The sequence below is a fragment of the Misgurnus anguillicaudatus genome, chromosome 21 (genome assembly GCF_027580225.2).
Source record: "Misgurnus anguillicaudatus chromosome 21, ASM2758022v2, whole genome shotgun sequence".
Classification (NCBI taxonomy): domain Eukaryota; kingdom Metazoa; phylum Chordata; class Actinopteri; order Cypriniformes; family Cobitidae; genus Misgurnus; species Misgurnus anguillicaudatus.
The window spans coordinates 48,496,277-48,514,400 of record NC_073357.2 but is presented as its reverse complement, the minus strand read 5'-3'; the positions used below and the strand labels follow the sequence as shown (position 1 = coordinate 48,514,400).

At 38.5% G+C, this 18,124-nt stretch overlaps 1 protein-coding gene and 1 long non-coding RNA gene across 3 annotated transcripts in view; one reads left to right on the top strand and one right to left on the bottom strand.

Annotated features, from left to right (window-relative positions):
- The window catches only part of lrch4 (leucine-rich repeats and calponin homology (CH) domain containing 4), a 40,320-nt gene that overhangs the window by 12,180 nt on the left and 10,016 nt on the right, over positions 1 to 18,124 (bottom strand). For both annotated transcript variants that reach the window (XM_055211409.2, XM_055211401.2), the window contains exons 2-10: positions 8,212 to 8,356; positions 6,353 to 6,482; positions 5,956 to 6,061; positions 4,125 to 4,371; positions 3,899 to 3,995; positions 3,648 to 3,756; positions 3,491 to 3,561; positions 3,336 to 3,394; positions 553 to 687 (exon numbers count right to left, since the gene is read on the bottom strand). In XM_055211409.2, the coding sequence (XP_055067384.2) occupies positions 553 to 687; positions 3,336 to 3,394; positions 3,491 to 3,561; positions 3,648 to 3,756; positions 3,899 to 3,995; positions 4,125 to 4,371; positions 5,956 to 6,061; positions 6,353 to 6,482; positions 8,212 to 8,356 (1,099 nt within the window). The remainder of the gene's footprint in view (positions 1 to 552; positions 688 to 3,335; positions 3,395 to 3,490; positions 3,562 to 3,647; positions 3,757 to 3,898; positions 3,996 to 4,124; positions 4,372 to 5,955; positions 6,062 to 6,352; positions 6,483 to 8,211; positions 8,357 to 18,124) is intronic.
- LOC141352997 (uncharacterized) overlaps positions 1 to 18,124 on the top strand; it is a 54,077-nt gene that overhangs the window by 26,644 nt on the left and 9,309 nt on the right. The gene's annotated exons all lie outside the window — the stretch shown is intronic.

The window sequence follows — 18,124 nt, the reverse complement described above, 5'->3', positions numbered from 1 at the left end:
AAACACAGCTGACTTTATTCTTACAGAGGGGCAGTGTAGGATATCCCCTTTGATGTGCTTTTCATACAGGGGTATCTCGCTTCATAATAGTAAACTTTATATGAGCTTTAAGACACTAATGCAGTCATGGCATGACAGCAGGTAAAAGTGGTTTACTTTACAACCACAAGCCTTTGATGACAAAGAAATAATAGAGGCCATTTTATGTGCTTTAAAGCCATCACATGCTTTTAAAACAAGTCACGGCTTGGTTTATCTTTTAGTAAAAAGCCTTTAAAACATGTTGCCCTCATGTTTTTTTTAGCCAAGTGGTCAATCTGTCATTTTAGCAGTTTTGCGATTACGAGAAATTCAAATCTAAAGTGAAAACTATTTAAATAAAACACATTAGGCACAAAATTAAACTTATATGGAGCTCATTGTACCTAAAACCAAGTCTGACCGGCCCTTTCTATTCGTTTCGTTTTTTCTCACGAAGATGTTATCACATCTATTCACTTTAATCCACACTTCCTCAATTCATTCAATGCCATCACCCCTCTCCAAACTCACGTGCAGGCCTTATTTCTCTGCTGGTGTGCTCGCTCTCTCTCCTGCCAGATGAGCAGGTTTCCAGGTCTTCTCTTCTCCTCCAGAGTGGGGCTGGGTGGAGATCCAGTGTCTGGACCATCTCCCAACACAAATATCCTAACAAAGACAAACATTTAGCCATTTAATTACTCAATCCTTTTCTTAAAACAGAATCGTACACAAAGACATTTCAAATATCAAAGTTTGTGACAAGGCACTGATCATTCTGTCTATAAACTGATAAGTATTTGTGCTCATAGTAACTCGATGAAATTGAGCACAGATGTTATTTTGGGGAACGCGGGACTGTTGGTAAAACTCCAGGCAGATGAGTTTACTGAATAACTGTGATTCAGACAGTAAGGTATTTCATCTAAACTGAAGTGTACTCTCACGTATCACTCTGTTGACTTTTCCCAGCACTAGTTCACAAAGTGATCTCGCTCAACCAATTTGGCTTAGTTAATTAAAAGACTGTTTCATGGCAACTGTTTGACTTGAATATTTAATATATGAACTAAACTGCATCACTGTGTACTTTTGAGACTAGCCAATATTTTCATGGCAACTGTTTGACTTGAATATTTAATATATGACATAAACAGCATTTAAGACTTTTAAGACTAGCCAATATTTAAATCTAACCAATCTTTTCAATCACAAAAAAAATTATGCATTAAAATTTTAGCAAAACTTTTAGATTTGTGTCCAAGAAATATTTTGTTATGATTTTTAAATAATACAGACACATTAATGAAGAAACGGACAAACCCAAAGCGCTAAAAATTATCCAATTATATACCAAAAAGTATTCATTTTCTCCTGCATAAATTGTTCAGAAACATGAAAAGAAACAAGATAGAGAAAGAAAACATAGTCCTCCTAAACCAGATGATCAGAGTTTCTGTAAAACCAATGCAGAGGTTTCCAAAGTCTCCAAAATTTGCCATGCTTGTGATTAAAGGGGGTCGCACACAGGACACGCAGCTCAGCGCCGCACCATTCTAAAAAAAATCAAACACATTGTTTTCTATGAGTGTACGCACACCGGCGCCGACAGGTGGCGCCTGTCCACGGCGCCCAGCTACAACTCTGGAAGTTGCTCAAATCCCTGTCGCGCCACTCAGATAGTTTAACATTAAATAACATCATATTTGCCCCAAATCGTTAACGATTAACATTGGCCGCTAACGTATATTTTGCATTTTGAAGTAGACGCTATCTGACTAAGCTTGCGCTATTTAATGTGCACTTCCGGTTCTACGATACCTCCGAGTTGTCCTAGAGGCGACTCGAGGGGCGCTGAGCTGCGCGTCTGGTGTGCGACCCCCTTATGATCAGTTAGTTTCTCTTAAGGAAAAAGCAATATAGTAACCATTGGAACAAAAAACATGTTTTTTAATGTTTTAAAAAAAAGTTGGACCTGTTCCACTACTAAATGCAACTCCATGACTGCATCCTTAAAAAATAAAACACATTTTTTGAAAATTGATGGCATATGGTGACTAATATAATATGTAATATTATTTAACTGTTACTTCCAAAACTATCACAAATTGTTATTGCAACTGCATCTAGGTTAGCTTGTTGACATTTAAAACACTTAAATTCAAAATTGGAGGCCTATATCTCTCCTTTACTCACAGTTTAATTCCACACCTAAAGAAATTCTAGACATTTTGCAAACTATACTAATGATACAGTACTTTCCTTGTCAATTTATCATGTGCGTCTTCATGTGTGATTCTCTCACTTTGTACATCATCGCCAGCTGTATTCAAATACATTCAAATTTTGATCTCCTGGTCAGGTCATTGAACTCCTTTATTTGTCCTGCATTGTCTACTTTAAATGCACTAGTATGTACTTTTGTGGTATAATTGTGGACATTAAGAGTGAGTTTGCAGCTGTTTGACATTGTTTTTATAGCAGCATGACTGTCCAGTGTACCTATTATCAAACAACGTATTGGCTGTAGTCATTTAGCTAAAGTTGCTGGCCGTAGCTATATTTGGCTCCAGTTGTTAAATCAAATGATTTTGGTACTAAGTACATGACTGATGATGTTTCTTCATGGTTGATGCTGAAAAGAATAATATTTGTAAAAATTCTTTGAGCCAACATTTCACTCAGTGCCTTGGAATGAAAATATTCCATCTGTGTAACAGATTGTTAAATATATTCTATCCAGAGCGAGCCAATGCAGTGTTAAACGAAAGTGCTTTACACAAGGAACTGTAATACGACTAACCTGATCCGACACTTGAGAGCAAATCAGGGTCAGTATATAAAATCTAAAAGCTCCACTATCAGTCACCTAACAGGCTATTCAGACTGCAGTCTTTAAGATCGAAATGCTGATTCATTTAAGGGTCTGCCTTTGCATTAGTGTGGAAACCTACAACCAATCAAATTGGATTATATATATATTTAAAAAATCAGCATTGGTGTCACATGCACAAAGATGTATTGCAAAGATTTCTAAAATGTCTTTTGGGAATTGGGAACTTGCCACAACATGTTAAGGCCCAAGATACAATTTTTATGGATTGAATGCATCTCCATCCTAACCAAACAAGTATAGGCTATACAAAAAAAGGGAACATACTCAATCAATATTGAAGATATCAATGTAACATTTCATAGATTGTTCTTTACATAACGTAGAAAACATGATTTTATGTAGAAAACAGTAAATCACAAAAAAATGACTTCATCTGGGGTTTCACATACTAGGTCACTGGGTTTTGCATTTGTAAACTTACCTGCTGCCTGTAGATTCAGGGCTCTGGGAGGAAGTGCTACTGCCACTTTCACTCTTTTCCTGTCACAAAAAGATTGGAAATTTAACTGAATATCATTATTCCTAAATTTATACCATAATAACCCCTTTAAGGTTACTGTTGCAAGTCTTCCTGACCTGAGAACGCTCATCTTCTTGCTCTGTTACGCTGTTAAATAAGAAATCCACTTGCTCCAGATCTCCATTCACTACAAATTGGAAAAACCAAGAGTTAAAGAAATAAGAATTTTCCCATGGAAAACAAAATAATACATGACCCCTGTTTGCATATTACCTTTGGGTGTATCTAATAACGTATCTTTCTCCTCTTCCTCCTGAAAATGCGCATGTTCACGGGAAATCTCCGCCAATCGCAACGACCGTTCCGAGAAATCATCGGCAGACTGGAGTGTAAACGTTACAAATGAGAAAACACAGACACATGCATGGCCACTTAGATCATTCAATTAAATTCCACTCTTGATAAGCTTTCAGAAAAGCTTTCAAATGTTGCATTAGTGCTACAATACCCAGCTCCCCTCGTACCTCATTTCCTGACCATCTTTTGCTTCCGCTGTCCACGCTGTTAAATCCAGAGTCCAGGCCGCCATACTGACCCGGATATAGGTCCTGATCCAAAAGACTGACGAGACCACACGCATGCACACAAACAGAAACATGAGTAGAGTTTTCAGTGAATTAAGCGATTAAAGCTTTTCAACACCCTAAGACCTCTCGTCCTTGACAATCCGTCCTTCAAATTCTTTCTTACCAGCTGTTGAAGGCGGTGGGCCGAAGAGCTTTTTCAATCTGGTCCTGAGTCCTTTTGCAGGCCTCCATGTTCAGATATTTAAAGATGTGGAACTTTCCTTTTGAGCAGATCTGGGCTGGGGGCATCTGGAGGGGGTTGTTTTCAAGGTTGATGGTTTGGAGGTGGCGTAGATGGCGGTAACAAACAGGCACGTGTGATATGCGGTTGCATGACACGTCCAAACGAACAAGCGGCAACTCTGACAACTCTGGAGAAAGAAAAGTCAATTAGAAGATTGGCCAATATCAAAGATGTATTTATACTTATTAGTTATGCACCGGATGTTCGGCAACCGAAAATAAAAAAATTCTGCTGAAAATAGCAAAAGCATTTTCACTGCACGGCTGATAAATTTTACCAAACAATAACATTTTGATGATATGATTAAACAGCAACCAGCATAGAGTGAGCGACGCGCCTCAGCAGTGTAGAAGCGGTTTAAAATGTTTGAGAAAAATGCTTTTTGTTATTTTCTGCAAAACAGTTTTGGTTGCTGAACATCAAATGCATCTTTAATGCTGCATACACACCAAACGCGAAGCATCGCGTTCCTCGCTCTAGATTATTCGTGGGATTTAACTTTGAGCCATGCTGATTTATCACTTCAGTTGAATATTTTCAATTTGCACAAAAACGCATTTGAGGCAAATAGCACATTTTCGCAGGTTGCGTTGCCAAATTCGCATCATTCACATCTCTCTGCGCGAGTTCGCATCTATTCACGTCCTCGCATTGACTTTGTATGTAATCTACTCCTGCAAATTGCTTAATTTGCATTTGGTGTGTACCAGTGTTGTTTTCGTCAACGATGACGATAACGAAATGATTTCGTTGACACACCTTTTTTATGACGATAACGCGACAATGACTAGCTTAAATGGCTCTAAGGTGACTAAAACATGACGAGATGGAACGAAAATGATTATAAGTCTGACGTTCACAATTCATGTCATTTCTGCCTAATTTGCGTGAAATCTGTCTGTTTTTAGCTAAAGTATCAACAATGCTGCCGCTTCCTATCCTTGTTTTGGGTATGCCCACCACCCGGCTGCCGCCATGCCGCGCACCAGATTTCACACAACAACAACACACCTGCGGCTGTGGCGAGTTCAAAGGATCGTGGCGGTGATGCCAATAAACGAAAGCGACGAGATGATTCATGGACATACTTTCAGTATAATCAATCAGAAAGAAAAACGGAATGCATATTGGTAGACGATGATACCACCAACCTCAAGCGGCACCTGAAGGCTCATTACGCTGATTTTTTTAAAGGTAACTTACAAGTCAAGCTGTTAACATATCATATTCATTCAATTTTACTCGACAATCGGCTTGTGACACATTTCATGGTAAGCTTAAGGTTTTACATGTATCTACTTGTCAAACCTAAGCCCATTTCCAATACTTTTTAACCTAAATTAATTTGTTTTTTTCTAAAATTGGCTTGAACTTGACTAAAACCTTTTTGTGTTTTCGTCGACTAAAACTTGACTAAAATGATCAAGTTTATAAGTGACTAAAATGTGACTAAAACTAAAAAGCATTTTCGTCCAAAAGACTAAAACTAAATGGGCTGCCAAAAACAACACTGGTGTGTACGCCCCATAATAGTTGTTGCTGTGTCCTAACCAGACATAATTCAGTAAAATTTAATTTCATTTACTGTTATGATAAGTTGGAATTTCGAATGCTTTTTAACGAACTGGTCTCTAAAGTTATTTTAGCGGGTGTATGTATGTTACGTAAGTCCTACAAAAGATGGATGTGACCATGTGTTCGGTATACAGACCTTCAGGCAGAGTTGTAAGTTGGTTTCTTCTCAAATTTAAATCCCTTAAACATTCTAACTGGCCGAGTTCAGCCGGCAGAGACTGCAGTTCATTACAGCTCACATCCTGATGGACAGAGACATATACATTTGTAGGCACATAGCAGACGCTAATATCCAAAGTGACTTTTCAAAATGAGGAAAACAATAAAGCAATTTATCTCAGAGAGGCAACGATGTGAAAAGTCCAATACAAAGTTTCAAGAAATTTTAGAAACGATATCTATTGGAAGAGGGAGAGGGAAAGGAGAAGAAAGTATAGGGAAGGTTAATAGACAGGAGAGTACAGTGTGAATCCTTTTAACATTTCATACTGTATATAAACTGTCAGTGTAAAGTGGGTGTGTGTTGTACGTACCAGTTGTCGTAGGTGCGTGAGTGTGCGTATTGTGGCCGGCAGGACTGATAACTTGTTGTTGCTGACGACGAGCACTCGCAGCAGAGGGAGCTGACATACTGATGGCGGTAGACTGGACAGCAGGTTACGACTGCGCACACAAACAGAAAATTTAGCAGTGTGTATTTCTTTGATATATAAATGAAATCAAACAGCAAAAAATGATTAATCTGAAAGATTAATAAGAAATGTATTTAACCCAGAGAGAGCACTTGTTGTACCTGACGGTTAGGTACAGTAGGTGAGGACTGGACTCTGGAGCGTGTGAGTGTGTGTGTACAGGTTTAGTTTTGGTGACATTTTAGGTGGTTCTAACTAGTAAAAATCTTGTTTTACTTTAGATTCAATAATGGCAAAATTCAGCAAAATCAGATACTTATAAGATGGTACTTCTGCTGATGTTTTATTTTGTACCACCAAACTTGCTCGTATAACTACTCGTCTTAAATAGGAAAAACGTTGATGTGTTTGGTCACTTCTAACTTTATCTCTAAATGGTACTATTGAATGAATGGGGCTAAGCTAAATGCTATCGAAGTGTCGCAGCGCGCTCCAGCGCTTACGTGCACGCACACAGATGATAGAGGGATGTATCAACAGTTCTTAGTTAAGGTAATAACATATTTTAATATTGAAAATGAGTAGACTATTCCTTTAATATTATTATTAAAAAATACAAAGAATGGTTCTCTCTTCTTAATCTCAGTCAATGAAAATGTTTTTCATTCATTTTAATTATATAAAGCCCTGTCACGATAGCGACTTTTCATAAGACTTTTCATAAGTCAGTTAACTGCCCCAAAAATAATAGTGATAGTCTATATTATTGTCTTTTTAAGACCATTTTATGTCACTGATTATATATAACAATAAAATAGCATAATAATGCAAGTATACATACTTTCTTAAAACACAACTTTTTAAGAATGTTAAAGAAAACACAGCCGTTTTTCAATACTTAACTATGTTCTTAACTCAATTTAGACAAATTAATACACACCTATCTTTTTTCCATGCGTGCACTTAATCTTTGCACAGTGCATTGTGAATGTGTTAGCATTTAGCCTAGCCCCATTCATTCCTTACGATCCAAACAGGAATGAATTTAGAAGCCACCAAAATTTCCATGTTTTCCTTATTTAAAGACTATTACATGAGTAGTTACACGAGTAAGTATGGTGGCACAAAATAAAACGAATTTTTAAGCAGATAAAAAATAAGAACTATATTGTATGGCGGAAGAGCACTTAGTTTGCAGCACTTTGACTTCGGGTGAAATAATATTGACAGAAGTTTATGCGAAAGGGGAAGTAGTCAGGAGTGATGATGTTACTGGGCGCAGAGGTTGAAGTGCTGCAAACTAAGTGCTCTTCCGCCATACAAAAATATACCAAGAAACACCTATACGTTACCACTCCTAATTATAAGGTGCTTTCCTTGGCATTAATGTTTGGATAATACTCTTACGTCTCCTCCAATTAAAAACAAGACCTAGTGCGGTGGATGTAATATTAATAAACCTACCAACATAAGTGAAGTGGAATGACTTATCGCGAGAGACAAAAAAACTCTGTTTCAGTCGAACATCATTGGTTAACAGAAACGCTGTCTTTTTTGACATTTAGAAAATAACGCTAAAGTGTTACGCAAATCTCTAATTGAAAAATGCAGCTTATGGTAGACCAGTCTGCCCCCAAGCTCAAATGTCAAGCACCTATGTATGCACCTGAGGTTGAGATAAATGTGACCATGCAGCAATAGCGTGTCTCTGAGGTTGAGGTAGATGAGAGCTTGTAGCTAAAGTGTGTGTGTTTATGTACCTGAGGTTGAGGTAGGTGACAGCTTGCAGCTGGCACAGGCTAGGTGTGAGGGATCGCACACAATTGTGATACAAGCTGACAGTCTCCAAAGAGACAAACTGGCACACCTCTTCTGGCACCTCACAGAGCCGGTTCTTCGACAGGTCTGAGGGAGACAATAACCAATTATAGTTAGTACACAATAAAATAAAAGACAAATTGCAGTAACCATTACAAGATTTTTATTTCTTTATGTTATATAAATAAATATATAGCATCTTTAGTCTCACTGTGGCCAGCTATTGAATGCTACTCAAACAAAATGTTAACAGTGCAATAATCTGCAAGATCATTAGTTTGCTATTGTAGGATTCAGTATTGTACATGAAACCTGACAAGTACATGTTTGTGTCATATTTCTTTTAAAAAATGTATAGAAAAATAAGAAATGACATTTTGCTTTATGCAAAATTTAGCTTACACCTGATATATAATATATATATATATTATTCTTCATTTAAAAACACAATTTAATCACAGTGAAAAACATTACTTTTACAATACTTTTAAACACTTATGAGTACATGTACACCTGGTAATATGATGGATTTTGGTCCATCAGAACACAAGTGGATGACAGAGAAGCATGTTGTTCACACCTGGTGTTTTTAATTTGTCTCTTTTGTCTATTTTCGACTACTTTTGTTCAGATTGCTTCGAGGGGATGGTTTTTTGGGCGAGTCGTTAAAACACGAATGGGAGAAATGACGGGTTTAAGGTGAGGCGCACTAATATTATGTTGACCACATGAGCACCTACACAACAGAAGCAACCCGACTACTTATGAATGTGTCGAAAAGCGTTTTCGACTACTTATGAATGTGGTCGAAAGTGGATAAGCTTGTGTGTTTACACCTGTATTTAGCGTAGTCCACTTGTGATCCGATCGACCAAAACAGGGGTGGGGTGCATGATCTCTGAAAGCCAATGTTGACATTTGAAATCACCTAAACAAACACGCCCCTACCCCAATAGAATCTCGACCTTCTTTTGATAGACCCGCCCCACACATACACAACCCAGACAACGATAGTAGACATGCCCCTTACTGCTGATTGGCAACTGGTGTGTTTTGGTACTCGGCTCAACTCATGCACCCCACCTTTAATAGCAGGTGTAAGCTAAATTTTGCATTAAGCAAAATGTAATTTCTTATCTTTCTTTATAATAATTTTTTAAAAGAAATATAACATAAACATGTACTTGTCAGGTTTCATGTACAATACTGAAGCCTACAATAGTGAACTAATGATCTTGCAGATTATTGCACTGTTTACATTTTGTTTGAGTAGCATTCAATAGCTGGCCACAGTGAGACTATAGATGCTTTCTAAGCAACAGGAACGCATCTATTGTCTAGCACATGCATTCAAATACTTTTTTTGTGCCGCCTGTGGTTTTCGTTATCCAGGGGCAGGAAAAGCGCAAGCAGCCGTAATGTTTCCCAAAACGAACAAAGGCTGTTTTATAGGAATTCCGATTTCGTGTAAGTACAGCAACCAAGCAAGTTTTTGTCCAAATATAACTCCACATTCTTCCAATAAACACCCGTATGATAATTCTAGACAGAAGCTACTCTCTAACACAATTGTTTAAGACACACTCCCTCTGTGATGCTGGTCAGAGGGTCAAAATGTATTTCTGGAGAGGGAAGGATTTTAAATTAGAGGGCAGAGAGAGCTTAAAACAGGGTGTGTGTGAATATAAGTGTAGCACAACTAAGTCCATGTGACTAGTGAGACAAACCAGACAAACCATAAACAAACAAAGGACAAAGATAGGGTTTAATAAAGGCTGAAGTGTTACTATACTGTACATTAGTGTGATTCAAAACAAAACCATTTCAGGCCAAGCTCGGCTTTGACAAATGATCATAAACAAAACCAAATTTACTCTCACACTCACAGAACAATAGTGTTGACGTGTGTGTGTGTGTTCTTTCTTATCATCACGGTACTGTCCAATTGTCCTGAATTATCTGCTCGCCTTCTCTAGATCTTTTGTTCAGCTGTTTAATTTGGCAAGGAAGCATTTCCCGCCTCTCTTTTCCCAGTTGGGACTAAAGATTCCCAGGGGCGGCCCACATTTCCCACAATCCCCTGCAGTGTTGTGCACGAGTCACACCAGCCTAACATGGTCGAGTTGAAGAAAAATACCAGTGTGCTCACATCATGGAGAAATATGATATACACAAGTCTGAATACTGTTGAAACTTCAGAAATTTATCTGGTACAAAAAGTAACCCTTGTAATATGAAATATTAACACTTAATAATAAAACAATTATTAAAAAGTGAAAAAATATCATTTTAACAGTTCATGGTTGATTTTAAAATCTTACCACAGCTTAAAGGATTAGTCAATTTTCTTTAAAAAAATTTCAGATAATTTACTCACAACCATGTCATCCAAAATGTTGATGTCTTTCTTTGTTCAGTCGAGAAGAAATTATGTTTTTTGAGGAAAACATTCCAGGATTTTTCTCATTTTAATGAACTTCAATGGACATCAACACTTAACACTTAACCCAACACTTTTTTGAGTTTTTTTCAACGGAGTTTCAAAGGACTCTAAACGATCCCAAACGAGGCATAAGGGTCTTATCTAGTGAAACGATTGTCATTTTTGACAATAAAAATAAAAATATGCACTTTAAACCACAACTTTTCGTCTATCTCCGGTCCTGTGATGCGCGACCTCACGTAATTGCGTAGTGATATAGAAAGGTCACGTATTATCGATATGAAACGCACATTTGCGGACCATTTTAAAGATAAACTGACACAAAGACATTAATTAGTATCATTCGACATACAACAACGTCAGAACGGTCCTCTTTCTCCACACTTGTAAACACTGGGGCATAGTTTAGCATACATCATGATGACATATCACGTGAGGTCGCGCTGGCGCATCACAGGACCGGAGATAGACGAGAAGTTGTGGTTTAAAAGTGCTTTTTTTTCTTGTCAAAAATGACAATCGTTTCGCTAGATAAGACCCTAATGCCTCGTTTAAAGTTCTTTAAAACTCCGTTGAAGTGTTGAGTTGAGTGTTAAGCTTTGGTGTCCATTAAAATGAGAAAAATCCTGGAATGTTTTCCTTAAAAAAAAAAAAAAAAACATAATTTCTTCTCGACTGAATAAAGAACACATAAACATTTTGGATGACATGGTGGTGAGTAAATTATCCGGATTTTTTTTTTTTTTAAGAAAATAGACTAATCCTTTAATATGAAAATTACAACACTTCCAACCAGGGATTCATAACAATTAATCGCGATTAATCTATAGCAGAATAAAGGTTTTTGTTTACATCATATATGTGTGTGTGAACTGTGTATAATAACTAGATAAATGCACACTTGCATGTAGATATATAAGAAATGTTTACATGTGTACTTACATTTGTAGATTTATGTATAATTTATATTATATATAAATATAAATACTTAAAGGTATAGCGGAGGATTTTCTCGAATTTTAGAAAAGAACCGCCTTCTCCACTTTTTTTAAAAAACGCAATTGCACAACACTCTTGATTGACAACTAGGAGGACCAATAGTCTTGATGATCCACCCGGAAATAGAAAATCCTCCACAATACCTTTAATATATTAGAAATATATATTTTTCATAAAATTATACATGCATGTGTGCATATTTATATATATGTAATTATTATACACAGTTCACACACACATATATGATGTAAATAATAACTTTTATTCTGCTATAAATTAATCGGGATTAATCGTTATGCATCCCTACTTCCAACATTACATTAATTTTGCTGTCAATTTCCATTTCTCTCAACCAACAGAGTGAGATCAAGCTCTGACTACCTGTTTGTCCAAACCATGTCAGACGTGTGTTTGGAAAACCTATATTTAATTCTAAAGGCCCAGAAATTAACACTTATCCAAGTTAAGTTGCTTAATAATTTAATTTATGTCATTGTAATGTTTACCTTAAAAATATTAACCCACGAGTATCACTTTTGCTACAGGGGCTCTCCCTGCAAGAAACCTTAAGCCGTGCCCAGCCCAAATAATGAGTTTTTATTTTAGTATGTCAAAAATCACCAGCTATTACGCAGAACTGTATTTCAATATTACCCTAAGGGTCTGACTTCAAATATCATGCATGTGTATGATGAAGAAACTTTTAAAGAGTAGCAGGTGGTCTCTCTCTCTCTCTCTCTCTCTCTCTCTCTTTCTCTCTCTCTCTCACTGGCATCTGGGCATTTTTCTGCCTGCTAGCGTCTCTTTAGTGTAACTAAAGCTGGTTTTGCATCTGCTGTGTGTGAGAGAGTGTTAATCAACACACACACGCATATCGCTCTCCACACCCTCAAACTCCTCCTATAGGCCTAGAAGGAGATTACGCATGGATTAGTCTGTAGGATAAGAACAGATTCCCATAATGTTAATTTCAGATACAAGTACATATATCAACACAAACAAATCCTAATAATACTTTTCGTTCCATCCACCCTCTACGTAACATTTGCTAAGCAGATGACCACTGCTTTATTTTAATTTTACTCTGAAAGAGATGGCACGGTCACGTGTGGGTGTATGAAGACCTGCAAATGAGATCTGCATCCAAAGCAACTGCATTTAAGTATATGTCTTTTAGCAATATCTGGGGGTGGAACCCATGATGACTCTTGCACTGCCAATGCAATGATCTACCAGATTTGTTCATTAAATATTTTGGTGGAAGTAAACAACCAGTTGACCAGAACCATTTCAGTTCCTCCATTGAACAATAAACGGTGTCGTGACACGACTCGACTTTGAGATGGGGGCAGAAGAAAAAGCAAAAGAATTGATGGGGTGAGAGGGGAGAGAGAGAGGGCAAAGGAAAGCAACTCTTGAAAGGGTGCGAGTGAATGAGTAACAGCAGCAGGACAATAGCAATGAAAACATGAATGCAGTCTTGAGCCTAAAGGGGATCAGAATGACTCAACACAATTCAATGGGAGCAAAAACCACCGTGCGCACGTGCGCGTGTGTGTCAGGCACACGAATGCTTTCCAAGTACATCAGTAAATTTAGGGTCAGGAAAATGCTGATTATTTCATCTCGCTGCAATATATCTCGGCCACTTTAAAGCGCTAAGTGCACTGACCGAATCGATCACAAACCAGCGTGTGTTATGCCCTTTTCATTACACCTTACTGCACTATAAAACCAAGGTTTATTTTCAATTCTTGCCCACTAAATGGGATTTAAAATATAACTGATGGGATCACACAGTTCAAACCTCATAATCCAATGATAAGGGCCTGATTTATAACAGCTTTTAGGAAGAATCCAGATATAACACCCTTAGCTTCATAACCACAGCGTAAGGGCAAAGTTACTTCCTAAAGCAAATTTAGGCTGTTTGCAAGGTTCTTTACAATTAATATAGCCTGTGGTCTCCAACATTGTGCCCGTGGGCACCAGGTTGCCCGCACGGAGCCTGCAAGTTGCCCGCCAAAGCACATTCTATTAATAACCTTAAATTTAAAATTTGTTTATTACATATTTTAAGTTAGATTGATTCTTTTATGTATGTTAATACTTTAAACAATGATAAAACATATTAACAAGTAAAACAAAGAAGTTTTGAGTAGACTATATCAAAAAGTAGCCCTCCAGATTGTTTTATCCATAAAGATGTATAAAGGCTAGATGTGTTACGGCGGAGTCTCTAACGTCATCACCTGGCGGCCATCTTACCTCAGACAGCGCGCTCACTCGTAGCATTGTGTTTAATGGTCCAGGTACTTTTAAATGACCATATCTTGCTCAATTTTCTACCGCTTTTCAAACGGTTTGGTTTCTTACAAACGTTATTAATGTGGCTATAATTCGGGATGCTTTAACATGATTCATAAAAATTATTCATTAAGAATGCAGTGTCATAGGTACATCTCTGACGTTTATAACAAACCAAACCGTTTAAAAATCGGTAGAAAATTGAGCAAGTTATGGTCAAAAGTACATGCTCCATTAAACGCAATGCACCCTGTGGTAAGATTGCCGCCACATGCGGATGTTCCACTCAATTGGCCAGCAGCGCGGGCGAGACATCTAGCCTTTATACATGGTTTTATCCACTGTGGTTAGGCCTAGGTTTATCAAAATGTCTAACCCCACATAGTAGCACCAATGCCAGGTGGATAGAAACTGTGTCAATGTTTGTCTATTGGTGGACAAGAAAGATGTCAAACTACTACCCATTGCTTACCAACCAATCGTTGCTTACGTGATGTAATAGAGAAGGCGGAACTAGCAACTTACTTTCAGAAATGGGCATGACTCAAACACAAACTTTATAAAAGGCAGAAGTATTGTTGCCATATCTTCACACAGATTTCCTCCATTGCATAATTCCAACTTGCAGCACCAATACAATTCTTTCCTTTCGCTATGTTTGACAGCTGTGTACAAAAGAGCTTCCGTGTTCCTATTGGTCCACATCAAAGATGTGATGAAATCCATCATAGAGTGGTGAAAAATACTTTTACATTTATGCCTATGGCAGAAACTTATTTCCAAAGCAACTTAAAGTGCATTCAGGCTAGACATTTTATTAGTATGTGTGTCCTCTGGGATAAATATAAAAAAATTCTGTCAGGAAGTCGTAAAGAGTCAGACAGATGTGGCGTCGGTTGTCACGCGGCATCACACACACACACACTACAGTACATAAAACTATCAATTTTTGCGTCATGGTGGCAATCGTCATTTATGAATTACCACATCAACCTATGTTAAATGGATCGTGAGAAAATCAGGCTGATGTTGTGTAGTCTGAGCCCGGCCTAGCACTTTAAAATACCGCCCAGCTCTCTTTTCAGTCTTTTGACAGCTTCTTAGCTCCCATGGCCTTATGGGAAATCACTTCCAAATGGGTATTGTTTGCCTACTATATTATTAATACAGAGCATTCAGACATCCTGCTCAATTGATGCGCTGCTTTTACTGTACAGCATGTATGAATATTCGGACACAGGGCTTTGGAAAAGAAACACAAAGCAACCACACAGCAACACAATAACAACCTCTCTTGTGCTCTAACTGCATAGAGACTTACATGGGCAAGCGCTGCTTGCATTCTCTTTAGTAAATGTTAAAACCTAGTACAAGTTTAGGGAGTGCCAAATCTGTGTGAAGTGTTGCCAAAGACAACAGTAAACCCCCTTTGATGACCATGCGCTTGACAATATCACTTTGCTTCCTGCTGCGTCGAAGGTCTGTATCGATGTCTGCGCTCTTCACGAGATCTGGATGAACAGAGAGGTCTGTGTGCATCCTGTTTAATCTACAGTCAACGGCCCAGCACTTAGACTACAGTGTTATCTTTGTCTTTAAAAATCAGTGGAGGCCACAAAAAGGTCAAGCCGTTGGATTTAACCATCCAAATATTTATGGGGCCCGACTCTACCAGTGCACGGAGGTTTGTAATCTGTTCGTCAAGTTGACACAACGAATGCTGTTAGGGAGGAACAAATCACTGACACTGGGTTTGCTTACATTTGTTTTGTTATTACCAGCTTCAATAAGTCTTCTTTGGAACACATCACATAATAGCAAATTATCTACTTATCAATGCGCATAAGGGTTACGTTCGTGAAAAACAGATCACAAATTTGTGTTCCTGTAGCTCAATTATTAGAGCATTGCGTTAGGGTTCGATCCCAGGGGAACACACTTACTGATAAAATGTACAGTAATCCACTTTAAGTGGCTTTGGATAAAAGCAGCTACCAAATGCATAAACATATATATACATTTGATGCACAGCATTACTTTTTTCCTTTGGTTCACATCGCATGACTTTTGGCTGTCCCTGACGAAAGATGGCCATCTTTAAACATTCGTGGCGATCACTATGATCTTAGCTCCTGAAGGGTGATCCTTCGTCGTACAGTGAGAGAGATTCAAAGATAGCCTGCGATTATTTTCTGTCAGAAAATTAGCATGATCCTATGACCTACACCTACTCAGTAGCCTATGAAAATGCAACATGAAATGACGTATTGATCAAAGTGGCGTGTCGCTAAAAGTCATTGCAATAATCATGATGATGAATAATTATCATTACTACTGTTAATACAGGCCAGATGGCTTGTTGGATGGCTTTAAAAAAAAGTGGCCAAAAACCCTCTAAAACCAGCCTGCTTAACCAGCTAAAACCAGGTTGGGAGACCAACTAAACCAGCCAGCTTAGGCCAAGCTTACAGCCTGGTTAAGCTGGCTTAAACTGTGGGTCAGCTAGCCTTCCAGTCCGACCAGCTAAGACTAGCTAAAAGTGGTCAAAATCTCTCTAAAACCAGCCTGCTACAGCAGCTAAAACCAGGCTGGGAGACCAGCTAAAGCCAGCCAGTTTAGGCCAAGCTTCCAGCCTGGTCAAGTTGGCTTAAACTACGGGTCAGCTAGTCTTTCAGCCTGACCAGCTAAAAGTGGCCCAAATCCTTATAAACCAGCCTGCTAAACCAGCTTAACCAGCTAAAACCAGGTTGGTAGACCAGCTAAAGCCAGGCAGTTTAGGCCAAGCTTCCAGCCTAGTCAAGTTGGCTTAAACTGTGGGTCAGCTGGTCTTCCAGCTAAAAGTGGCCAAAATCTCTCTAAAACCAGCCTACTACACCAGCTAAAACCAAGATGGGAGACCACCTAAAGCCAGCCAGTTTAGCCCAAGCTTCCAGCCTGGTCACGCTGGCTTAAACTTTGGGTCAGCTAGTCTTTCAGCCTGACCAGCCAAGACTAGCTAAAAGTGGCCAAAATCCCTCTTAAACCAGCCTGTTACACCAGCTTAACCAGCTAAAACCAGGCTGGTAGACCAGCTAAAACCAGGCAGTCAGCTTAGGCTAAGCTTATAGCCTAGTCAAGTTGGCCTAAACTGTGGGTCAGCTGGTCTTCCAGTCTAACCAGCTAAAACCAGACTGGGAGACCAGCTAAAGCCAGCTAACTTAGGCCAAGCTTCCAGCCTGACCTGGGGCAGCTGGTCTTTCAGCCTGACCAGCTAAGAAAGCTAAAAGTGGCCAAAACCCCTCTAAAACCAGCCTGCTACATCAGCTTTACCAGCTAAAACCAGACTGAGAGACCTGCTAAAGCCAGCCTAAGCTGCCTATCTTTTCAGTAGGCCTGATAATGTTTAGCCCTAAATGGCGATTAACATAATCAACTGTGGTTGGTTGTTTTACATGTCAGTCAAAGCAGTCTAAGTGGGTCGTTCTTTATCAGAATATGCTGTACTGTAGTCCAGACCTTCTTTTGCCATTTAGTGAAAGGTCTGTCTTTTCAAATAAATGTACAGTGCACTGACCTCAAAAAAATTCCCTGAAGCCACATGGGGTAAAAGCGTCTGATATAAGCACATTGATATCAGTGATACAGTCATCTAACTCTCTTAAAAACTCTCCATCTGAGAAAAAAACTCTTCAGTTACCAGCCCAGAGGCTGCCATTACCCATAATAACAATTTCAACTATATATATAATCATATGATCTAGTGATGTATCTACTGCACACAACAGCAACCGGTGTATCAACCTTTTCATTAATTTTAAACCATGTTCCCAGAAGGAGATTGTGAAAGGTCACTTTATGAGGGCAAAACTTAATGAGGTTAACTCATAAGATGAAATATTTACTCTCAGCACACTATGGAGTAAAGACTTTGTGTGCGTGTGTATTTACAAGCATCTATGCAAACTCTCCAAGCTGGGAGGCAAAGATGTAAAAGAGGTGTGGACAAAAACAGAGCTTTGTATCAACAGCAAACAACTGGAGGATCTGTTGCTCTAAAACATAATCTTGAATTGACTTACAACACAGAGCTTTAATAAGCAGGTACATGCAGGTGGAAACACTGACTG